The following is a 23,198-nucleotide window of genomic DNA, read 5'->3' as shown; positions in this document are numbered from 1 at the left end:
ACCTCATACATTAAGCACCCCCCCCCCATACACAGGCAAACTCAGCGGTCCCGGCTGGAAGTTTGAGTTTTATAGTAAACCACATTGTACAGACCCGGGACCCAGGGGCCCAACCCGGCTGGGTCCCCTACTTGCCCTTGTGCCGGGTTGCCTTGTCCCCCTCCCACAAGTGGCCTCTTCAAGCATTTTGCCGTCCCCAGGGCCCCCTCCCCTCCGGCCTTTGGTCCGCCCAGTCCCTCCCCCCACCCTCTTGCCTCCCCGTTACCTGAGGTATGTGGATAGATTCCCCCCACGGTACAACCCGGGTTTCTCCAAACCCGAGCAAGGGGGCGGGACCTGGCCCCAACTCCCCCTTGGCCCCCCCAGAAACCCCACCTCTACAACAGAGTAAGGGGTGGGTAAGAGAAAGGCTGAGAATCTGTGACTAAGTTCCCATGGCAACTGAGGGGGCCATTTCCAGCCATAGCACTGGCATAGGGAGGTGTCCGTTGGCTGCGGTTTCCATGGCAACCAGGAGTGGCAGTTCCCTGGGCAAATGGGTTACATGTTTCCATGACGATGAAACAGTGGGAAGAGCCAAACTGGAGGAGTCCCATCTTCCCCATCCTTGGGCTGACACATCCCACCCCCAACTCAGGTCTGGTGAGGTGGAACTGCTAGAGCGCTGGGGTGGCACAATCCAAACTGGGTGCCACCACTGGTTCAGTCTCAGTCCGAGCAGGTCTTGTCTCCTCCCACTCCGGCTCCCCCAGGTCCAAGGTTCCCCCGGTTCAAGTAACACTTCAGTACAGATGAATGTTCAAGTATTGTGCGGAGAGGCAGCAGGGGCTGGGGTATCCCTCACCACTCCCCTGGGCCAAGAGCTGAACGCAGGTAGGCCCACAGCCCCACTCCTCGCAATAGCTGCCATTTTCAGTGACGTTCAAGGAGTCAGGGGTGGGGGTGAGGGGAGGAACTGAAATCTGGGCAGAGGGATGAAGAGGTGACCCCCACAGTGGACTGCTACTGCCCCCACAACCACTCTTGTCCCTCAGGCTGGCTCTCCAGGTCCCTGTACCACTGATGCCTGGATTGCCAACTGCTCCTCTGATCCCCCCCCCCAAGTTTCTGGTCTTTGTTCCCTGAACCCTTGGTGGTTCTGCTTTTTGCCCCTCCCCCACCCATCTTCCACCTCCCCCAGGCCCCTGGCTCCTAGTATACTGTGTGCAGACACCCTCTTCCCATTCTCCCTCCCTCCAACTTGCACTTTTAACCCCCCTCCCACCATCCCTTTGGCTCAGCACCCCCAGGACCTCTGACCCACTTCCCCAGGGGATGGACAATGAAGCAGGTGGAAGAGGGAAGAGATGGGAAGGAGACCCCCAGAGATATCAGTGCAGGGGGAGGACAGAGGAGGCTGGCTCCAGTCCCTGGGGAGGAACCCCAAGTCATGAGGTGGGTAACCTGGCCTCTCAGCAGGGGGTGAAATGAAGGCCTGAGGTCCAGGCTCCTGATGAGTCCTGGGGGAAGGTGGGGGGCACCCAACTAGCTGTCCTTGAGAAGCAGCTTCTCCTCAGGGCAGCGGAAGGGACCAGGGGGCCCAGCAGCTGCCAGCCGGGCACACGCTTCAGGTGAGAGCTGGCGGCAGGAGCGCAGGTCCAGGCGGCGGAGACGTGGGCAGCGTCGGAAGAGCGGGAGGCAGTGGTCCGTGAGGCGGTGGCAACCTGGAAAAGGGGTAGTGGCAGCTGAGATGCTGGTAGTAAGTAGGCAGGAGACGCTAATCACAGAGACCAAAAGACTCAAGAGAGACAGGGGGCCATGCTTACCAGCAAGATTGAGGTGTACCAGGGTCTCTCGGAGTGGAGAAGTAGGAGCTGTGAGGAGGTGGACACTGGGGTCTCCAACATGGGCACAGTGGCTCAGATCCAGGGCGCTCAGCTGGGGTGCATGGCGCAGCAGGAGCCTCAGGGAAGCATCTGTCAGCTCCAGGCCTGCCAGGCGCAGTTCTGCCACCCCCTGCAGCCGCCCACGGCTCTCTGTTTGCCCTGGACAGAGAAGAGAGATCAGCACTCCTGGCCACTCCCAATTCTACATCCAAACCAGTGTCTCCCTACTCACGTTCCTTAACACTCCTCTAAACCTGCTCCTGCCATACAGGAGCCACAAGTGGCTCTGTACTCTGAATGATTTACTCTTCTCCCCATTATCCACACTGCCTCTCTCCACGGCTCACATTACCACCTCAGGGGACATTTGAAATATTCCTCTCATTCCTAGCCCTTCCCTGTACCCCCTTTATCTGGCATATAATTTTTGTAATATGTATAAATATTATAAAATATAACCTGACACATTATATGCATTTTTTCATATTTAACCTTTCTTTCTCCCCCATGAGAATGTGAGGTCTGTGAAGGCAAGACTTTTTCTTCACTGCTGCAGCCCGAGCAACTGAGACAAAGCAGAGTGCTCAACGTATTTTCATCCACTTACCCAACATAAGAATCCTTAAAAGGACTCCCATCCCACACTCCCCTCCTTCCTCCTTCCTATGATCACTAAAGTCACCATCTGGAGCTCTCTAGCCCCTTTGGTCATCACTAGGTCCACACTTTTCTGAATTGCTCCTGTCCTGTTTACTCTTTCCAATCTCTCCTGACACTCAGAGAGCTTGTTTCAAATACCAATGGGGCAATGTCTCCTCCACTAGAAAGTAACTGAGAACAACTCAAAGAAATCCAGTCTCCTTTGTAGGACATTCCATTTCCTATTAGGTCTCATCCCCAGCTCAGCTTCTAACTCCTCTCCATCACCACAACCACTGGGCTACACTCCACAGAGGCTCGGCATAAGAGACTGTCCCCAAGCCCAGCTTTCAGGTCTGAGCTCAGAGGCTTCCTTTTCTCCACTCCAGGGTGAAGCGCTCACTGCCTCCCCTCCCTGAACCCAAAGCATAGCACCTTGCTCCTCTGCCCTGGGAGGCTGAGCTGCTGGTCCTACCCTAGAGTTGTAACAGTGTCTAGTGTGAACCTTTAGAGTTGGCTTTTCTTTTTAAAAGTTTTTGGAGACAGGGTCTTGCTTTGAGGATCCTCTTCCTCACCCTCTCAAGTGCTGGGATTACAGATGTGCACCACCATACCAGCAGGGTTTACTTTTCTGACCAATCCTCCTTGATGCCACAGGGCCAAAAATCAAACTGTAAGAACTCCAGCCTTGGGGGCTAGGGATTTAGCTCAGCGGCATAAGCGCCTGCCTTACAAGCAGGCAGTCCTGAGTTCGATCCCTGGTACTGATAAAAACGAAAAAGACCAAAAAAAAAAAAAAAAACTCCAGCCTTGGAAGACAAGTTATCTGATTATCAACACTGTTAAAAAATGAGAGAGTTGGGGCTGGGGATTTAGCTCAGCGGCATAAGCGCCTGCCTTGCAAGCAGGCAGCCGTGAGTTCGATCCCTGGTACCGATAAAAAGCAAAAAGACAAAAAAAAAAAAAAAAGAGAGAGAGAGAGTTGAGGCTCGTACCATAAAGCCTTCTGTCCAAGATCATACAATTAGGAAATAACAGAGCCAGGGGACCCAGGCCTGGTGACTGCAACCAAGCTCTTAACACAAGGCTACCTGACTGTCAGACAGTATCCCCACCCTGACAGAAACTCCATCAGATGTCAGATTCATAAAACCTGCCTCTAAGCAATTTATGGAATCTGCATAGTGCTAAAATTTTTCTTAAGTGACTATCAATATGGTATCACTGGGCTCCCAGCCCACCTGGTGACAACTGGCTATAGCAGACCTGACAGTGCCACTCTCTGATCTCCTGCACCAACACATTACTTGTTTTAAGTGCCAAGCTACCTCTGTGTATGCTCAGCTTGGCACACCCTATTTCAGTGGTGGCAAACCTATGGCACATGTAACTGGAATCAGCTGTTTATTATTGAAGGCTCTAAAAGGTCTGCCTAGGTTCTACTCTCTCTTCCTGGTTCTAGGAGCTGAGAGCCTAGAGGGGGAACGTGCAGATGCCCTCAACCTTGACCACAGCTAATGGTCAGTAGAGCAAAAGAGATCACTTGTGGCTTGACAATGTAGAGTGGCATCAGTAAGGAAGTGGTGGCACTTAAGCTGGGCCTTCAAGGTTTAAAGTATACCAGTGTGGGAGAGGAATACACTAGGCAGAGGGCAAAAGCCAGGAAGCAGAATTTTTTGTTTTGCTAGGGTAATCCTACTGGAGCCAGGGAACCAGGAGAGGAGAGGTGAGTGTGAAACCCTAATTTGCACAACAGGCCTGAGGGCCAGGAAAGCTCTTCTTTGCAAGCTCCAGACAAAGGGCTTGAACTGAACTGTGCACAGCGTAAGAGATGTTGGTCTATTAGCCAGCTGGTGCATATTCTCACCACCTGAGACATATGGTCCCAATCCCTACCTCATCCTCTTGTCTTTCACCAATTCTAGTGAAAGTGGTTAACTGGCAATAACCACTCAACCCCTTGCTCATTGAACTGGGTCTACAGTACTGTATCTAGAAAATGGGAAGAACCTAGATCCCTACTCTTCAAGGACTGCTGAAAGAGAGCCACAAAGAGCCATAAAGGAGCTCTGAGAAGGAAGATTCTTTTATTCTCTTATTTCGGGGTCCAGTAAATCCCCTTTGGGAACGCTCCCCTCAAAGTGGATCTCTCACATCCTATTTGTTCATTCAATTCCTTCTTTCAACAGATACTTATTGAATACATTGCTAAGTTATTAGGTGAGCAGACAGTCCCTGCCTATAAGGGACTGCCTGTAAGAGCCTAATGTAAGCATCAGATCACTTCTCACTTGCCCGGTAATATACTTGGAGGGAGGGTGAGGAGTAGTCAGGGAAACTTCATGGAAGAGACATTTATGCTGAGGCCTGACAGAAGTTTAGATGTCAATTAGATAGAGAACAGAGAATAAGAGACAAAAAGAAGAAAGCGGAAGGGACCTAGGCTACATTACAGAGACAGTAATAGTGGGAGCCAGTTCATACTAGGTCTCAGCAACTGAGGTAAAATACTGGCCCTTATCCAAGAAGTACTGGGAATAATGGCAGTTCAGAGCACAAGGTGGACGTGGGCAGATATGCCCCTTTCTAGGTGGTTCCCCTGGTTCCAGGGCAGAGAAAAGACTAACAAGAGCCAGAAAGGATGTAGCTAGTATCCCATCTCCTGCCTTTACAATGAGCCCTGAGATCTCAGGGCCCCTGTCCCTCTACCTCCTTCTTATGACCCCTAAGGTGATCAGGCCTCTGCTCCTAGCACCCGCTTCTGCCAGCATGGGCCTCCTGTCCCACCCATCTGTTCATATCGTGCCTGTGCCTCATACTCCCTGGAAAAACACTGTCCTTTCAAGATTCAGTTCAAAGCACATAGCACATGAATGAACAAATAGTAGCAGAAAGGGCCTCCCTACTCAACTCACGTGCTCATCCCTTTCATCCTTCAATACCCAACTTAAGTCATGAGAGGTTTCGAAGGACTACACGCCCATCTTGCCGACCCATTTCACAGATGAGCACACAGACACCACACCTGGTTTGGTGTCTGGTGGAGGTAACAGCAGCTCTCGGAGCTGGGAGTCCTTGACATCCTCAATCCAGCGGAGGTCCAGGAGCCGAAGGGCTGGCAGTGGGGCTGAGCCCAGGGCAGAGACAGACAGCCAGGAGCAGCCGGAGAGCACCAACTCCTGCAGGCCTGGTGTGTGTGTTGTGGGGGGTGTCAGAAAGCAATACAGTAAGTCCCCTACTTACAAAACATTCGAGCTATAAAATTTTACAGGTATAAATGGATATCATATTTGGTTTTTATGCTTTACATTGTGTATCTATGTCAAAGGTGCACAGGACCCACTATTGTCAGACTTACAAACGAATCCAACTTAGGAACATTTTCCCAGAACAGAGTTCATTTGTACATTAGGGACTCCACCCCTGGCCTGTCCCTGTCCCTACCCTATCCTGACCCACTACCCTACCCTACCTTGTAGACGGTTCAGAAGCCACATGAGCTGCTTCTTGGAGACACCTGTCCAGCTGAGGTCCAGGGCACGGGGCTGACGGCGAACCACCCCACTAAGCATGGGTGGTGTCAGTGACTTCCGTCGGCTTAGGTCCATTCGCGGCCACAGACGCTTGTCATAGCACCTGCCAGCCACATGGAGGAGACAGAGACAGCCTCAGCTCTTGGGGAAATCACAATTCCCGTACTCGCAACAGTTCACTGTAGTTCTTTTCTGGCACTGAGAAGCTCCAGGCTTGGGGCCAAGAGCACTGGGTTTGGGACCCAACTTCATTACTGAATAGATGGCAATGCCCTGGGCAAGTCTATTCCTTTCCTTGAGCCTCAGAGGTCTCCTTTATAAAATGAAGATAATAACCCAGACTGCCCCACAGGGGTGCTACAAGATCAAATGAGGTAATTACATACTGCAGGCCCTACAACTTACAGAGTTTTGCCAAATAACTATACGAACACCAGCAACACTATTTGATGTAATGCCAAAGGGATCTGTGACCAGCCCCCAGCTCCCTGTCTTTGGGCTTCTTAATTTCCCTGTCACAACTTATGGTGACTTATGGACATCTCATCTCCTCTACTCATCTCTGCCATCATGACTGTTAATGCTGGACTTACAGCCCCAATATGTTCTCTCTCTGATTACTGTGTTCCTCTAATCAGAATGTAAACTCCACAAAGGTAGATTCAGCTTTTTTCAGGTATAAAATATAGTTTTGTTAGTAGCACATCTGTAAAAACAATGAACTTAATGCTTCCACCAAGCACTCCCCTTGACACCTCCTTTGCAGCTTTGCATTTATTCACTCAGTGTTTATGGAGGGTATAGTAGGTCCCAGGTACTGAAGCTTCAAAGAGAAATGAGGTGTGAAACAAAAAGTTAAATAAACAAAATTTTTTTTTCTTTCTTTTTTCTGGTACTGGGGATTGAACTCATGATTGCCTGCTTGCAAGGCAGGTGCTTATGCCGCTGAGCTAAATCCCCAGCCCTCAATAAACAAAATTTTTAAAATTAAAAAAAAAAACAGAAATTCGGTCTGAGTTAAAACAGGTTTTCTAACACCAGCATTCAAGAGCCTCAAGTAGTCTGCATCTTATGAATGAGAGAAGGACTTGCCAAACTTATTTCATCACAGAACCATTTCCCACCTCTCCTAAAGTGATTGGTGTTAGTATTAACAACCTATAGTACGCTAAAGTGCCTTGGATTCAGTTTGAGAACTGTCTTCTAGTTCAGTAGTTCTTGAAGGAAATGTCAGAAGATACCTACTGAACTGAATGGGCTGTCAGAACCAACAGGTAGGGCCTGGGAAGAACTCTATGCCCTTCCTCATTCCTCAATAGTCTAAAAAGCTTTCCCTTCCAGCCTTGGGCTGAAGCACAGATATCCCAACTCCCCTCATTTGGTCTCCTCTTACATACAGAACACGAAATTTACCTTCAAATTATCCACTCTTTACTTAAAACTGCCAGGCATGGGCCAGGGATACAGCTCAGTGCTATAGCATTTGCCTGGCAAGTACAAGGTCATGAGTTTGATCCCTGGTACCAAAAATTAATAAAATAAAATAAAAATTGCCAGGCAGGCCACAAATGGTGGCACACACCTGTACTCTCAGTACTCGGGAGGTGAAGCAGGAGGACTGCCATGAGTTTGAGGCCAGCCTGGGCTACTTGGCAAGACCAACAAACAAACAACAGGGGTGGGGATTTAGCTCAATGGCATAAGCGCCTGCCTTGCATGCACACAGTCGTAAGTTTGATTCCCTGGTACCAAAAACAACAACAACAACAACATAAAATTGCCAGGCAGCCAGACATGGTGGTGCCACCTGTGATCCCAGTGCTTGAGAAGCTGATACAGGAGAATTGCCACAAGTTCTAGGCCAGCCTCAACTATGTACACAGTTGAGACCCTGGCTAAGAAAACCAAACAAACAAACAAAACACCACCACCCTCCAATCAAAAATTGCCATATAGCCAAGTAAAGTAGCAGACAGTCGTAGTCCCAGCTATTTAGGAACCAGAGGCAGGAAGATTGCTAGAGCCCATGATTTGGGTCAGACTGAGCACTTAGCTAGACTCTGACTCAAAAATGAACAAAGACTGCCAAGTACACTTCAGAATCCTTACGTGACATTTTAGTGAATACTGGAAGTATTCACCTAGGCTTTAGTGAGAACAAAATCCCTCTGCTACCCCCCCACCTGTCCCTTCCAACCATTCCCCACTCCACCCCCACCACTTGCATCTCTCCTGATTTCCTCCACTCAGTCAACATTTGCAAATCTTTATAATTTTAAGAATGAAAAGTGAAAGCTGGGTGTGGTGGTGGACACCTGTAAGCCTAGCACTCAGAAGGCTGAGGCAGGAAGATCCCTGTGATTTGAGGCCAGCCTAGGCTACTTAAGAGTTCAAGGTCAGCCTGCTCTACAAAGCCAGAACCTGCTTCAAAAGAAAAAAAAAAAAAAAATCAGGAGAGGTGGCACATGCTTGTAATCCCAGCACTCATGAGGCTGAGGCAAAAGGATTGCTATGAATTTAAGGCCAGCCTAGGCTACAAAGTGAGCTCAAGGAAGGTCTAAAATACAGTGAGACCCTGTCTCACAGAGACAAAACAAAAAAAACACAAAACAAAAACAAAAAATTAGGCTAGTCTAAACTACACAGTGAGACCCTATCTCAAAAACAAAAAAAAGAATGAACAGTAAAGCAGCTGGGCATGTTGGTGCATGTCTGTTATCTCAGTACTCTAGAGGTTGAAGCAGGACTACTCAAAGTTGGAAGCCAGCCTACGATACATAGTGAGTTTAAGGCCAACCTGCACTACACAGACTCTGGCTCAAAGGAAAAAAAAAAGGGGGTGGTGGTAGAGGAAAACACAAGCCAACCTCTCTTCCTTTTCTTTCCATTCAGTGAACTGCTGGATGCAAAGCCTCTCTCTGCCCCCTCTGACTGAGCCCTCAGTCCTTGGCTCAAATGCTACCACTTCCTCAAAGCCCTCCCTGGGTTATCTTTTTGTTTGGTTGGTTGGTTTTGAGACAGGACTTCACTATGTATGTAGTTCAGCCTGGCCTTGAGCTCAAAATGCAGCCTATGTTGGCCAACTCACAGCAATCCTCCTGCCTTGGAGCTACTAGATCATCTTTACCTGGAAAAGAACCCTCTCCTGGAGGACATTCCCAAGTCCCTAACTGTATTTTTGTGTTATACTTCACAAGAGCAAGGCCAAACCATCTTGCCTCTCTACAGACAAGCAATGCTGTTGGGGCCAACTGGCACACACAGTGCCTCTACTGGAAATGGCATCAAGGCTCAGCTCAGTATTTTTGCTCAGAAAGTCTCCTTAAGCCTGTCTCTGCTACTGCAGTTAGTCCTACAACACTGGGATTAGACGGTCACTGCCAGTGATCACTGAAAGGTCCACAGACAACAAGTATCCAGCTTCACTGACTGGGCAGAGAACAGGTAAAGATGGCAGGGTTCTTGCTATACAAGTAGGAAAGAAACACTTTAAATTTACTGAGGCAGTAAGAGATACAGTAAGTCAACTCAAGGACAAGACAGGCAAGTATCCTGGAAGATGATGCCTGAACTGTGAGGAGAGCAGGTGTTATGTCAGAGAAAGGGGAGGAGTGTGGAGCCTGTGTCTAGGCACAGGACACAATCTACACAGAGACCTCTAGGAACCTTAGGCAGCAGGAACCAAGGGCAATCCATCCTATTTTGTTGTTGTTATTGTTCATTTTTATTTGTGTGTGTGTGTGTGTGTCTTTTTGAGATAGGGTTTTCCTATGTAGTGCAGGCTAGCCTTCAACTCACTTTGTAGCCCAGGCTAGCCTCAAACTTGCAGATCCTCCTGCTTCAGCCTCCAGAGTGCTAGGATTACAGACATGTACCACCATGCCTGGCATATCTTCTTCCTTCCTACAGTTAGAGAAGTTAAAAAACTTGTTCGGCCAGGTGTGGTAGCACATATTTGTAATCCTAGCACTCAAGAGGCTGAAGCAGGAGAACCACAGTCAGGCCAGTCTGGGCAACAAAAGTGAGTTCATGGGCTGGGAATTTAGCTCAGCAGCATAAGCACCTGCCTTGCAAGCAGGTAGTCGTGAGTTCGATCCCTGGTACCGATAAAAATGAAAAAGACAAAAAAAAAAAAGTGAGTTCAAAACCAGCCTAAACTGCATGGTGAAATCCTGCATCAAAAAGACAAAAAACAAAATTTGTTCAGCCAGGTGAGGTGGCACATTCCTGTAAACCCAGCACCTGGGAGGCTAAGGCAGGTGGGTCAATGCGAATTTATAAGCAGCCTGGGCTACACAGTAAGACCCTGTTTAAAAAAAAAAAAAAAAAAAAAAGCAGCAAGCACGTGTTACTAAAGGGTAGCTGGTCTGGGCAAAGAGCTGGAACTCTAAACAGAGCCAGGGATGAGGCTCAACTCCATGCAGTCTGGCTTTGGTTGAATCTAATCCCACACAGCACAAAGACACCCAGACCTTCTCTAGCAAAATTCAACTGCCACCTTCTTGTCCTTAATCTCCCATGACCTCTCACCATTATCTATCCCTATTCACCCACCCTTTCTTCCTTTTCCCTCCCTTCCTCGATCAATCTCTCGTCTCTTTAAAGCACTCTCTCTTCTCTTTAAAGCCCATCTCCATCCTGATCTCCTCCAATTCTTGGGTTACTTTCTCTAACCACAAACACTGACACCCTTTCTCCACTGAAGCTGGTACCTACAGGATGAAAACTCCCAACGTGTATCTTTCTCTTGAGCATTGAGTCAGCAATTCCAGGTGCTGTTCCTGCTCCATCTTCTTGGCCTACCTGCCTTTCACAGGTCAAACCTGAGTTCTTCACTCTCCCTTGGAGCCCATTCCTCTGATCCTCAAGTTTGGGGAAGGATAGTTTCTCATCCAGGTCCTAGGCTACAAACTTAGTTGAGATTTCCTCTGTTACATTCATAGCTCATGAGTCACAACATCCAATCCATTCCTATACTTAAAAAATTCTTAGCCAGGTGTGGTGATACATGCCTATAATCCCAGCACTACGGAAGCTGAGGCAGAAGGATCACTATGAGTTCAATATCAGCCTGAGCTATACAGTGAGTTTGAGGCTAGCCTGAACTGCATAGTCAAACCCTGTCTCAAAAAGGCAATAAATCATCTCAACTCAAGCCCCACCCCACACATCTGCCACTATGTGCAACCTTATAAAACCTAATTTGTCTCACACTATGGTCCTATTGGACCCTGCTCTGCCCCACATTTATCTTTCGCCCTGAAAAGCACCATTTTATTAAGTGTTTAGTATCCTTCAGGCACTGTGCTATGGATTTTGTGGGAACTACCTTAGTTAATGTGCATTAAATAAATACAATTGGCCCTCTGGATTCATGGGTTCCATATCTGCCACCATCTGCAGATTAAATATATTCAGAATATACTACCTTCTGCACAGGAGGCTGAGACAGGAAAATTACAAGTTCAACTACAGCCTAAGTAACTTAGTGAGCCCCTGTTTCAAAATAAAAAAAACCTGAAGGCATAGTGATACAGCACTAGCCTAGCATGTGTGAGGCCTTGGCTTCTTTCTCCAGTAACACCAAAAAAATTTAAATAAATGAATGAAAAGAAAGAAAGAGAGGAGAATATACTAAAACAATTGCATCTATATTGAACATATACACACCTTTTTTGGTTGTTACTCTCTAAGCAGTACTTACTATTTATATAGCATCTATAATAAGTATCATAAGTAATCTACAGATGTTTTAAAATATATAGGAGAGCTGGGGATGGTGGCACATGCTTCTAATCCCAGTACTTGGGAGGCTGAGGCAAGCAGTATGCTACAAGTTTGTAGTCAACCTTGGCTACATATTAAGTCCAAAGCCAGCCTGAACTACATATTTTCTGAGACCCTGTCTCAAAAAACAAAACAAAGTATATGGGAGAGTACATAGATTAAATACAAATATTGGTACCAATTTACATAAAAGATGAGCATCTTTAGATTTTGGTATCTGTGTGTATGTATCTCAGAGTCAGCTGTGGCTACTAAGGTAAAGACTATTAACATTTGGAGACAGGGTCTTACCATGTATTCCAGATGGCCTGGGACTTGCTGTGACCTTTGTGCCTTAGGCTCTCCAGTGCTAGGATAATAAGTGTGCACCATACACTTAGCACCATTGTATTAAAAGTGACCCCAGACTACAAATGAGAAACTAGTCTTTTAAGGTTTGGCCATAGAGTTCACAACTGATGAAAACTGTATGCAATAGGTTCCAGGGCTCATGCTGGAAACCCCTGTGCAATTCAGCCTGCTTTGTTCACAGGTCTCTCTCAAAGCAGGAATCAATTCCTTTTCAATTTTGAGTCTCACATGCCAAGCACAGAGATGACCTTGAAGGGGCCTCACAAACATTTTCTCAATTAATACATGAGGAGGGCAGTAATTCCCAGCAACTGCTGTAACTATCTTCTTCTATGTTACAGACTGACTGGAAATTCAAGGGCACAGATCTATGTTGAGGACAGAAAGTCTGACTTTCAATAAGTACTTGCAACTCATTTGTAACAATGATCAGTTAAGGCCCTAACTATTTTTTTAATTTTCAGGTACTCTTACCAGTTCTTTATGTGCCTCAACACACAAAACCACTGATTGACAGCTTTAATTATCCTCGGTATACACAAAATGAAACTGAGGCACAGGGAAGTTAAGAAACTGACCCAAAGGTATACAGATCCTCAGAGAAAGAACAATAAGCTTTCACAGGTAATTTGCCTCCAGAGCTTGCACTCTAATCCCCTGGGCTCTAGCCTTCTAGAGCCAGTCCTCAAAAAGAGGACTGGAGTTAGGGTTCAGCTACTAAATTGTACTGTTACTTCAGATTCCCTTGTTCCCTCAAAGAGCTGCTATTATGAGGAACAAATTAAATCAGCAAACAGCTATGAAGTGTCCAACAGGAAGCTTAATCCACAGTGAGCAATGGGAAAAAGCTTGAATTTTTGCATTAAACATTTCTTGAAAGAATCTTTTCAAAAAAATCTACACTGCCCTTTGTCTCATCTATGCTGGGTACATGAAGATAAAAAAATAGACAAAGTATCCATCCCCATGTTCCAGCAACTGATAGACATAAAAATAAGTAAATGAACAAAGGCTTGTCAACAGATGACCTCTGGGCGCTCAAGTAGAGGAACAGAGTGCTAGGAGAGTATGATGGAGAGGAGGAGGAATCCTACTGGGGGCAGGATCAGGGAAAAAAACAAGAGGCTTGGGAGGATCACAGAAATTTCTGACCAAGGTCCAGGAGGCAGTGGGGGGTGAGGGAGAACCGCACTGGAAAGTCCAAGTATAGTTACCTTAGGGCAGAGGCTACCCCAGTGCAGGACTTTCTGATATGTAAAGGGGATCAATAGATTGTCTTCAGAAGTGAGATAACATATGACAGCACCCATTACAACATTTAACAGTGTGCTTAGCATATACTACCCACTCAATAGCAACAACTATTGTCAAGGGGAAAAATAATGGAGCCAGAGAGCTTAGGTTCAAATTCTTGGTTCCTGGCTGAGGTTTTAGCTCAGTGGTGCAGCACCTGCCTGACAAGTATGAGGTCTTGAGTTCGATACCTGGTACCCAAAACAAAACAACAAATTCCTGGTTTGGCCACTTTCCTTTCCACATGATTTTGGGCCATAGTTTCATCTGAAATGGGGGACTAATATCCTCCTCACAAAGCTGCTATGAGGACTGAGTGAGTTCATAAGTGGAAAGCAGCCTATGCACAGTAAATAAGAAAGTATACACTATGACACATACTGCAGACGTACAAGGCCCAGAGAGGACTACATAACCTTTTGCAGGTTATACAGCAAGAGAGAAGTGTGTCAGCAACAAAACTCAGCCTGTCCAGTCACTTACCAGCGGCTCCAAGTCCGGCAAACTCGCATGCAGACACACAGCTCTCGGGGCCCGAGGTGCTGGAAGACACGAAGCCAGGCAGCCCGGGGAAGAGGGTGGTCGGATCCAGCAGCCAAAGGCAACGTGTCAGGCTCAGGGCTTCGAGGTGGGGGCCGTACCACATGCCGCTCCAGCTGTGGAGGCCGGGGTGGTGGAGCCGGGCCCAGGGGCCAGCTGAGCAGGGGTCCCCCACTGCCAGGGCGTACAGCCCGCCGCCCCCCACGGTTCTCCTTTTCGCCAGAGCTGCCCCGGGCTGGCCGTCGCCCATTCCGGGCCTCGCCAGGGGCCTCATCCTCACTCAGCGATGTGCCTGATGAATCGGAGTCTGAGTCTGAGTCTGAAGAAGAAGAGGAGGTGTCAGGCACCCGCTCCAGCAGCTGGCACATCCGCTTGAATCGTTCCAGCTTCTCTCTCTGTGGAGATGGCGACGGTACCGCTGGGCCCTCAGCAGAGGCTAAAGGAGGCTTTGGTTTCTGCAAAGAGACAGGGTAACACTGTTCTAGGACCTAGAACACACGTTCCTATCCACCCTCCACCCATGAAGTGTGACCAGGGGAAGACAGCCCAAGGGACAGGCCTGAGTTCCACACTGCTCCCAAACAATGTGAGACCTTGGCCATCTCTGGACTTCAGTTTCCTTATCTGGACTATGAAGGTGTTAGTTCCAAGGATTCAGAGGCTTATGGCTTTCATTGGCTTGTGAACTTCCCAAAACAGAGAGATACAAAGAAAATTTCGGAGTGCTGGCTTGCCAATCAACTGATTGATCTTGGGAAGTCCCTGCTTCATCAGCTATAACATGCAAAGGCTACACCACACAACTCTGAAGGTCTACTCCACAACATGAGAGTAACATGATCATCTGGCCCTGTGTGGAACTGGAACACTCTCTCTGACTCATTAGGTCCTCACAGTGTAATGTACTGGCAATGTGAGCCACCCTTTTTAGACATGGTAAACTGAGGCTCCAAGAGACTAAGCAACTTATCCAAAGGTAAAAACTGACAAATGGTGGAGACAGGGTTTGAACACAACAATCAGATAGATCCTTGCATTTACTCAGTGCACAGTAATATCTAAATTCTGGCTTTGCTGTGTGACACTGGACAATTCTCTCCACCTCACTGGGCTTCATTTCTCTTGAATCCAGGTAAACACTGTAATTTACGAAGCTTATTTACTTCCATTGTTTTAACAGACTTATACAATAATATAGGATGGGTAGCTTATGGTATATAGCTTCGTCTCCATTTTACAGATGAGGAAATTGAGGCTCAGAACAGCTACCAAGCTGCCAAGATCTAATGAAGTAGTTGGGCAGGAATTTGAACTCAGTTCTTTCCCCTTTAAAACTTGGAGAGATGAAGCAAATGGGCCAGATGACATCCTAGGTATTCTTGGGAGTTGAGAGGTTCTTTTTGCCTGGACTCAACCCACTCTCCCACCCAACTCTTCCCAGGGGTCCAGCCACCCATGGAGTAACCAGGGGCTAGGACAAGGGGAGCAGGAAGGGACAGAACTTAATCAACATGGTGGAGGGTGGGGTAAGGAAAGGTGGAAAGGGAGGGAGGTCCCTGGCACACCTCCCAGCTCTCGGGAGGGAGCCCAGGGTGGCAGGACGAGAATGCCTGGCTCGGATTCAGAACCCTGGGGGGCAGAAGGCCTGGGCCGCCTGGGTCCGATCCTCGGAGGAGGCAGGCGTCTCCACCCACCTTCTTCAGGTGCCTCTCTCTGCCTCCTTTCACCTACCAGAGCAAGAGGGAGATATGGGGGAAGGGACAGACCCCATTAGGCCCCCAATGCCTGCAAAACTAAGGTCCTTGCCCTCCTCTTAAGACTACAAATCCCAGAAGCCCCCATCCCATGGAGAACTCTGAGCATGCTCACCTTACAGAGTCTTGGCTTACTGAGCATGCTCTTAGCTCCTCTTTCTTCGCCCTCAGGCTCTTTCCAACCCCTCCCTCCTCTGTAGCAGTTTGAGCATGCTCTCTTCTTCCTCCCTAACCCACCCAGGCAGAGCTCCCAAGGTTTCCTGGCCTGTACCAGTTCCCCCTCACCTGCTTTTCTTCACAGCAAGCATGCCCCACCTCTAAACTACTGAACTACATGTTCCAATAATCCCTGGAGAAACTCAAGGAGGCTGCTTCCCAGGCCCACCCACAGCAGAAGAGAGGACTACAGCTCCCAGAACCCTTTAGGCTGGACCTAGTGAGCATGCCTCATGGCTCACCTTTTTTCTTGGGGTGGGGGGCTCATTCCCTGCCTCCCTCTCCTTTCGTTTGGGGGGCCCAGGCACGTCCTCAGGCGGGGGGCCAGCAGGTAGAGGGCCCTTGCGCCTGGGTGGAGGCGGTGGAAGCGGCAGCTCCTCCGTCAGCTTCCATCCACTCCCTAGGCTGGCACCCTCCTCGCCGTTGTCAGCCCTGCGGCGGCCTGGCCCCTCACCTGAATCCTGGGGAGATGGAAGCTGGGGGTGAGGTCCTGGATACCGTTACCAACCCCCTACCTACCCAGAAGGCAGCTCTCAGCCCAGTTGTGCCCCTACCTTGCTGGTACGGCCTTCCTGGGTACAGCGAGGGCACTCCCAGCAGTTGGGGATCTCCGCATTGATGACACCCTCAGCCTTCCCCATCTGCAGGCAAGAGGGTAGGGAGTGGATGAGGGGCTCCCGGTAAACCTAGGGAGAATGCAGTCCACCTCCTTGCTCCCTGACATCTGGCCCACCCCAGACTCCAAGGTTCCCAGAGCTATCACCTTCAGGCAGCCAGGGTGGACGATCTCGTTGCAGATTGTACACTCCATGAGGCTCAAACCAAATTTCTCTTCCTCTCCCTCCACTGTGTCCTCCTTCCCAGCCTCCCCACACAAGAGGCATACAGCTGTGTGTGGGAGCACGGGCTGTTGGGGGAGAGGGGACATTAGGGACCCCAAAAGCAAACAGGGGAAAGTCTTCCTTCTGGGGACCCTGACCAGCTGCTTGAGATTCAGAACCCATTTACAAAGCTGAATAAAATCCCCAATTTCTTTTTGGCAGTATCACTTCCCAGAGACTGACTGAACCTCAAATCTCTATTTCTGCATCTGTAAAATGGGGCTGAGAATCCCCTTGTAACAAGACAGTAGCAAGGCAAGATACTGGATGAAAGGCACTCGATACATAGTTATTATCACTGCTATGACTGTTACAGCCATATCTAAGGCAAATGTGACCCTGAAATTAAAGTTGGCTTCAAGGAAAGGGAAATATGACTGCTGCAGAGAAAAATTGGAGAAGACGCAGCAGCAACTTAGGTGGACTCTGATAGTGCTCAATGAGCAGCACAAGGGTCGCTCCAAATCCTATAGTGAACCCAATTTTGGCAAGGCCTGAGAACACTAGAGCCAACTGCCTAATCCTGGGAAAAATGGGCACAGTCTTCAGATAATGGGAACACTGGGAGGACAATGGTGATATGGAACCACATGAGGGATGCTGCCAGACAGGATCAAGAAAAAACGTAAGGAGAGAGAGAAGAAACAGAAAACTAAAGCAAGGGCTTGGGAGACAGAGGAGGAGCGGTGCTACAGGATAAGAAGTCCAAACCAGGAAAGAGTGGCAGGGGGAAGAAAGGGAAGTGGTGGTGTGGGAGGGTGATGCAGGATGCAGCTGGCTCCCCATGACCATCAGAGCCTGGGGCCTCTCAAAAGCTAAGGAAGCCCACGTTTGCCTCATACCTACTATGTGCTGGATGTTGTGGGATTTGTTTACTCTTTACAACTCAGCAAAGGAAAAAAACTTGTTTAGACAGGATCTCACAGTGTAGCCCAGGTTGGCCTCAAACTCGCAGCAATCCTCCTCCTGTCTCAGCCTCCGAGTGCTAGGATTACCGGCATGTGACAGCAAAGGGAGTATTTTATGGAGAAGGTACCTGAGATTCAAAATGACTTATTCAAGGTGAAACAAAGGGGAAGTCTAGTCTCAAATTCAAGACTACCCTGATGGGGAAGAGACCAGAGAAAGACAAGAGCTCTTCCTAGGAGACAGATAATGGGAATAGACTGCATGCACAGGTAACTGGGGAGCCAGAGCTGGGGCTGAGCTTTCTGTAGGCCTGTGCTTCTGAAAGCTGGGGACAGGAAAGGCAGGGGCTACGTCAGATCCTTTTATGTTACCTTAACATTGCCCCCCAACTCGTAGATAAGGGTCAAAATGGACAGTTCAACAAATCAGCAACTGAGTAAAGGAAGTGAATGAACAGCAACTTTGGGAAGCAGCTACCAGTCACCCCAAAAGGTGCATGGGCCAGTGTGAAAGGTAACCATTGGGAAAGTGTGCCCAGCACTTCAAAGGGGCCCTCCATTAGTGGGGGCAGAACTCACGGCAGTGCACTGCCGGAGCAGGCACGACTGCTTCATGCGCCCGGGCCCCCCGAACTTCTTCATGTCTCGGCAGAAGTGGCAGTCCCCGCACTCAGTTCGCACACAGGCCCGGCAGCGACGGCAGCGGGTTCGGCGTCGGCGCGCTCCGGCCCCCGGCCCCCGGCTGCTCGACGACATTGGGGGCGTCAGCAACGCCGAGGGCTGTGGGTAGATAGTGGCATGGTCAAATGGGCCCACGGGGGCCATGATCTGGAAGATTCCTGGCAGCTCAGCCCCAACCCTGGGGAGCCAGAGCTTGCCCTCGCCTACCTAGGGGGACAAGGAGGTCACCTCTCCCGTGTGTATGTGTGTGTGTCTGTGTGTGTCTGTGTGTGTGTGCGCGTGCTAGGGTTGGGGTCCATTCTCCCTATTCAAGGCTTCTCCCTGCAGCAGCTTATCCAGCTCCTCAGGGAGCTATGACAACTGACTTTGCAATCTCATTGCTCCTCTAATACTTCCTCAGTGCCTCTTCCCTAGTCCAGAAGTGGGGATACTGAGGCCACTCCCCTGACATTCCCAAGCTAAAGCTCTCTGCAAAAGCCAGGGGCTTCCTGTCTGACATTATGTCACAGAGGTCCCAACTCTTCCCTGTTATCCAAATGTAGAATAGCCCAAGCTCTCACCAACCTAAAATTCCCCAGATTCACCTCCAAGACACCACAGACTCCTAAGTTGAAGAGCCAGACTTTTCTTTCTCCCTCTCTCCCTTTCTCATCAGTAACAGCCATCCAATCTCTTTCTCCCAAATCTCAGCATCCTTTCAGATCCAATGGGATTCTTGCCCTCCTCCCTAATGATCCACTGTGCCCCTTCCACTTCTCAAGCCTCTGACCCCCTGAGATGTTTCCTCAGAATGCCTCCTCAGCCCAGCCTCTCAATTCCTCTGGTCCTGAGTCCCCTCACATCCTCTGGGCTCTCTCAGGTAAACCTGGGCAATCTCCCGCATTTCCTGGGATTCTACAAGTCAGCCTGTCTCCACAGAACTCAGGATGGGCTCAGTCTTAAATGCCCCCCAGCTTCTCAGGCTGCTTTCCATACCTAATTGTCTGGAATCTCGGGGGCTGCCCTCCCCAAGGAAACCAGATCCTCCAAGATCCCACAGGGGCTCAGCAGGCCTGGAGGGTCTCTTTCCAGTGCAGTCTTACTCCAGTTTCCCCCTTTCCAGGGACTATCCACGGGGGTAAAGGACCCTCCAGCGCTCCAGGGGAGGGGCCTAGAGAGCGGCGACCGCTGGGGGCAGGTAGAGGGGTCTAGAAGGGGAAGAAGGGGCTGGGATGGAAGGCCAGTTCCCGGGCTGAGAGGTCACAGGAAGGAATGCTAAAGATGAGGCGTTTGGAGAAGAGGTAGGGTGAGGCTAGGGGCGGGGAAGGTAGAAAGAGCTTGGGCTGAGGATGAATGGGAGTGGGAGCTGCCCGAGTCTGGGGGTGAGGAGGAGCCGCATGAACCCACCTCACACGTGTCCCGGGAGCCATCTCTCCCTTCTTGGCAGCTCCCGGCGGGTCGGCGGCCATCGGCAGCGGGGGGGCCGGGCGGCGCGGGGCGCGGAACGCTCAGAACGCCGGGGTCCACGGCCCCCCGAGGGCGCTCGGCCCCTCCCTCCGGCGGAGGCCGGGACGGCGGCGAGTGGAGATGGGGGGCGCCGGGGGCGAGGCCCTCCCACGGGCTGCGGCGCGGCCCTTCCAGGGGGAGGTCCTCCTCTGGGGGGCTCAGACCCTCAGCCCCCCCAGACCAACCGGGGCTCCTCGGGCGCAGGGTGCTCAGCTTCTGCCCGGGCCCCACTCAGTCCCGGGTCCGAGTCCCAGCTCCCCTCCCCCACCCTGCTCTTCCTCTCCCAGAGCCCCCGGCCCTTTAACTGGCCCCTTCCCGGTTCCCACTGCCCAGGGATCCAGGGACAGGCCTGGGCCCCCCGCCGTTTCCGGGGTTCAAGCCCCGCCCACCTCCGGTTCCCGGGGAGGGGGGGGTCGCCGTAACCTGCCCCCCTCCCCTGGGCCCGCCCCTGGACAGCGGCTCCCCGCTCTACGGCGACCGGGCAAGCGGAGGGGGTGAAGGAAGCTGCTCCGGCCCCGCCCCCCCAGCCAGCGCGCGCCCCCGCCCTCGCCCCCCACCCCAGCGCGCGACCCTCGGGAGATAGAAATTTAAATAAAATTTGAATAAACCCCCTCCTCGAGCGGGAGCGTGGGAAGAAAGGGTAGAGAGGGCAGGGGAGGGGGGAGGGGCAGTTGGGGTGTCTCAGCCCCCCTGGTCCCACGGCCCCGCGCAGCTTCGGCCCGGGGCCCTGGCCGCCTCTCTCATCCCTCCTCAGCTCCTTCCTCCTTCCTTCTCTCTATCCCTCCCCTCCCTCCTCCTTCTCCTACTCCCTCCTTCTCCCAGAGGAACCCCGCCCCCTGCCCCCGCCTCCCTCGACCACCTCCGCTTTCCAGGATGAGCGCGCGCGAGGCACGACGAGAGTTGTAGTTCTGCGGACGCTAGCGCTGCTGCGGAAACAAGCGAGCCCCGGGCCAGCGGGCACTACAAACAAGATGGCGGAAGGCGCGCAGAGCCCGGCGCTGAGGACGCCGGGAGTGTTAGTCCAGTTGGCCCGAGGCTCCCTGTTGCCGAGCATAGAAAAGGAGCGGGAACGAGGACTACAAACAAGATGGCGTTCTCCCCCGCCCCGGCCTCCTTCCCGGGCACTCACACGCCCTCCTATCCACAACCCTCCGCGTGTGTAGTACCTGACGGGAGTCGCAGTCCATCTGCTGCCTTCCCGCTGCCATTTCTACTCGTCAGGAACAATGGAAAGGTGAAAAGGAACGAGGACTACAAGCAAGATGGCGGAAGAGGGGCGTACACCTGACTAGCAGTCGATCTCATGAGGTGCGATGGGAATAGTAGTTTTCTAACCTTCTACTGTTCCTTAAGGATGGCGGAACCGGGCGAACAAACAGACTACCATAAAGATGGCAGGCCACTTAACCTCTCCTGGTTGCCTCATTCAGCCACCTTGAGTGCCTCGTCGCCCGCCTCTACTATCAAAATCCCACACCCGGAGGCGCAAAGCCCGACGGGAGTTGCAGTCTTCCCGGCCGCCTTAACTGTCCTCAGCAGAGACAATGGAAAGGGCTGGGGCGGGGACTGTGGCCGAGATGGCGGCCGAAGGGAAGGGGGCGGCGACTTGGGATTTGTAGTCCAGGAGCTAAGGTCATCCCCAGCGGAAACGAGGGGGGCGAGTGGGTGGGACGAACTACAGTAAAGATGGCAGCAGAGCCACTTGACCTGTGCGCCAGAGCCTGCTGGGGGACGTAGTCCCCTCTTGAGCGCTACAGAGAAAGAACTTGGGCTGTAGTAATGTGCATCACCGCGGACAAGCCAAAGTGCGAGCCTCTGGAAACGGAAAGTCTCCTTCCTCCTCTTCTCGCCATCCCTTCTGAAGGGAAATGTAGGGAAATGTAGTCCCAAGTTTCTACTCGACAGTGAAGAATTGGTGTCACCAGTGGGGATCAGTGCGGGTGAGAGAGAAATATCCGAGTCCCCGTATGGTGAGGATTTCGTATTTCAAGGGAAGGCCTTTAAAGGAAAGCGACAGTAATCAGTACTGTCACGACAAGGGAGGCGCAGTTTTGGCCAGAAAATACACCCATACCGTTGTCCCTTAGAAGGCTTGGGTGTCTCATACCTGATGCTTCCCCACCCTACCCCCCAAACCTCTGGAAATTAGTATCTTACGAGTCGTGAAGGCCCCAGGGAAGATTCTGAGGTCTTAGAAAGAGTCCCTGCCCCACCCTGGGAAGTCACCAAACCTCGGTTTTCTCACCTGAAAAATGGGTTTGATGATACCCGCCTCGAAGCAGAGTTAGGAATAGTAACAATGTTCAGGAAAGTTCCCAGTTCTGGTATGTGGCACGCGACGGTAGTTCGTTTCTCAAGGTCTCGTCCAACCTAGCCATTCTAGGACCCCAGGAGTACATCATACCGGACAGTTAGCTTTTATGAGAAGAAAACTGCCAAGCAAGCTACCCCCATCTTGAGCTGCCCCCCACTCCTCCTTATCTGGGTCATCCAGCCTCCACTACCAAACACTGCTCCCAGGGGGCGCACCACCTCCATCTAAATGAGCTCCTGCAAACTGGCCAAATTCCTCAACCTGAAGTTGTAAACGCTGCCTCCTGCTCTGCTCGATTTCCACTCCGCAGCCCTAGACCTCAGCTACCAACGCTGGTGGGATCGCTTCCCACCACGGCGCTATCTTACCTGCCTTCTCGATCTTCCTGCTCCGCCTGGAAAACTGCTCACTGCTGACCCCACGCCAGCCCCCTTTGCTTCCCTCTCTTACGTTTAGGGGCCCTGCGGAATATTTGGTGGGTGTGGTTTTTCTGTCAGGAAGTTACCACTGGCCAATGTAGTGTGAAGTCCCAAGTTGGCAGAGACAATCCTTAAGCCAAACTAAAGCTCTCTACAGCGCACACTATCGGGAGTCAAGAAATCCATGGCTTCTGGAGATTTATCTGTCTCCTTGCTCTCACTGCTTCAGCTTGCAGAACTGCATCAGGGCTTTCACAAGAGTTGATTTCTGAGCCTGTTGTGCTCTACTCCACTTCCCATCCCTCTTCTCCAGCCAGTTAACTGTTACTTTCAGGTCTCTATTTCAAAGGGGTTTTTTTGTTTTGTTTTTGTTGTTGTTGTTGTTGTTGTTTAATCGGTACCAGGGATTGAACTCACGACTGCGTGCTTGCAAGGCAGGTGCTTATGCCGCTGAGCTAAATCCCCAGCCCCTCAGGTCTCTATTTAAATGCTGCTGTCTGGGTGTGGTGGCCCACGTTTGTAATCCCAGTTT

At 50.7% G+C, this 23,198-nt stretch overlaps 1 protein-coding gene across 7 annotated transcripts; it reads right to left on the bottom strand.

Moving 5' to 3' along the window:
• Window positions 1–48: 48 nt before the first annotated feature.
• Fbxl19 (F-box and leucine rich repeat protein 19) lies at window positions 49–22,721 on the bottom strand. Of its 7 annotated transcripts, XM_013141991.3 has the most exons (13): window positions 22,616–22,721; window positions 22,179–22,312; window positions 21,100–21,931; window positions 18,347–18,547; window positions 16,742–16,885; window positions 16,533–16,619; window positions 16,221–16,439; window positions 15,574–15,735; window positions 13,952–14,463; window positions 5,977–6,140; window positions 5,530–5,691; window positions 1,806–2,024; window positions 49–1,703 (listed from the first exon to the last, which is right to left on the bottom strand). In XM_013141991.3, exons 3-13 carry the CDS (start codon window positions 21,139–21,141, stop codon window positions 1,525–1,527), a joined length of 2,091 nt encoding a protein of 696 aa, XP_012997445.1. In that variant the 5' UTR covers window positions 21,142–21,931; window positions 22,179–22,312; window positions 22,616–22,721; the 3' UTR covers window positions 49–1,524. The 7 variants fall into 7 exon arrangements, with proteins under 7 accessions (XP_012997445.1, XP_012997447.1, XP_063082929.1 ...); XM_013141993.3 differs by lacking the exon at window positions 22,616–22,721 and having other exon boundaries at window positions 15,703–15,735; window positions 22,179–22,314; XM_063226859.1 differs by lacking the exons at window positions 15,574–15,735; window positions 22,616–22,721 and having other exon boundaries at window positions 22,179–22,314.
• Window positions 22,722–23,198: the final 477 nt, after the last annotated feature.

Source organism: Cavia porcellus, unplaced genomic scaffold (assembly GCF_034190915.1).
Source record: "Cavia porcellus strain 051 isolate PalLab524CR breed Dunkin Hartley unplaced genomic scaffold, mCavPor4.1 scaffold_16, whole genome shotgun sequence".
NCBI classification, from domain to species: domain Eukaryota; kingdom Metazoa; phylum Chordata; class Mammalia; order Rodentia; family Caviidae; genus Cavia; species Cavia porcellus.
This window is presented reverse-complemented; position numbering and strand designations above follow the sequence as displayed.

Bases quoted from the DNA above. Each gene is read 5' to 3' on its own strand.
- Fbxl19 (XM_013141991.3), bottom strand. From the start codon at position 21,141: ATGGCAGCGGGAAGGCAGCAGATGGACTGCGACTCCCGTCAG. The intron at 16,440-16,532 runs GTAGGGGCACAA...CCATCTCCCCAG, and splicing joins AGGAAGGCCGTACCAGCAAG to GATTCAGGTGAGGGGCCAGG. The intron at 15,736-16,220 runs GTGAGCCATGAG...TTGCTCTGGTAG, and splicing joins CCCCCACCCCAAGAAAAAAG to GTGAAAGGAGGCAGAGAGAG.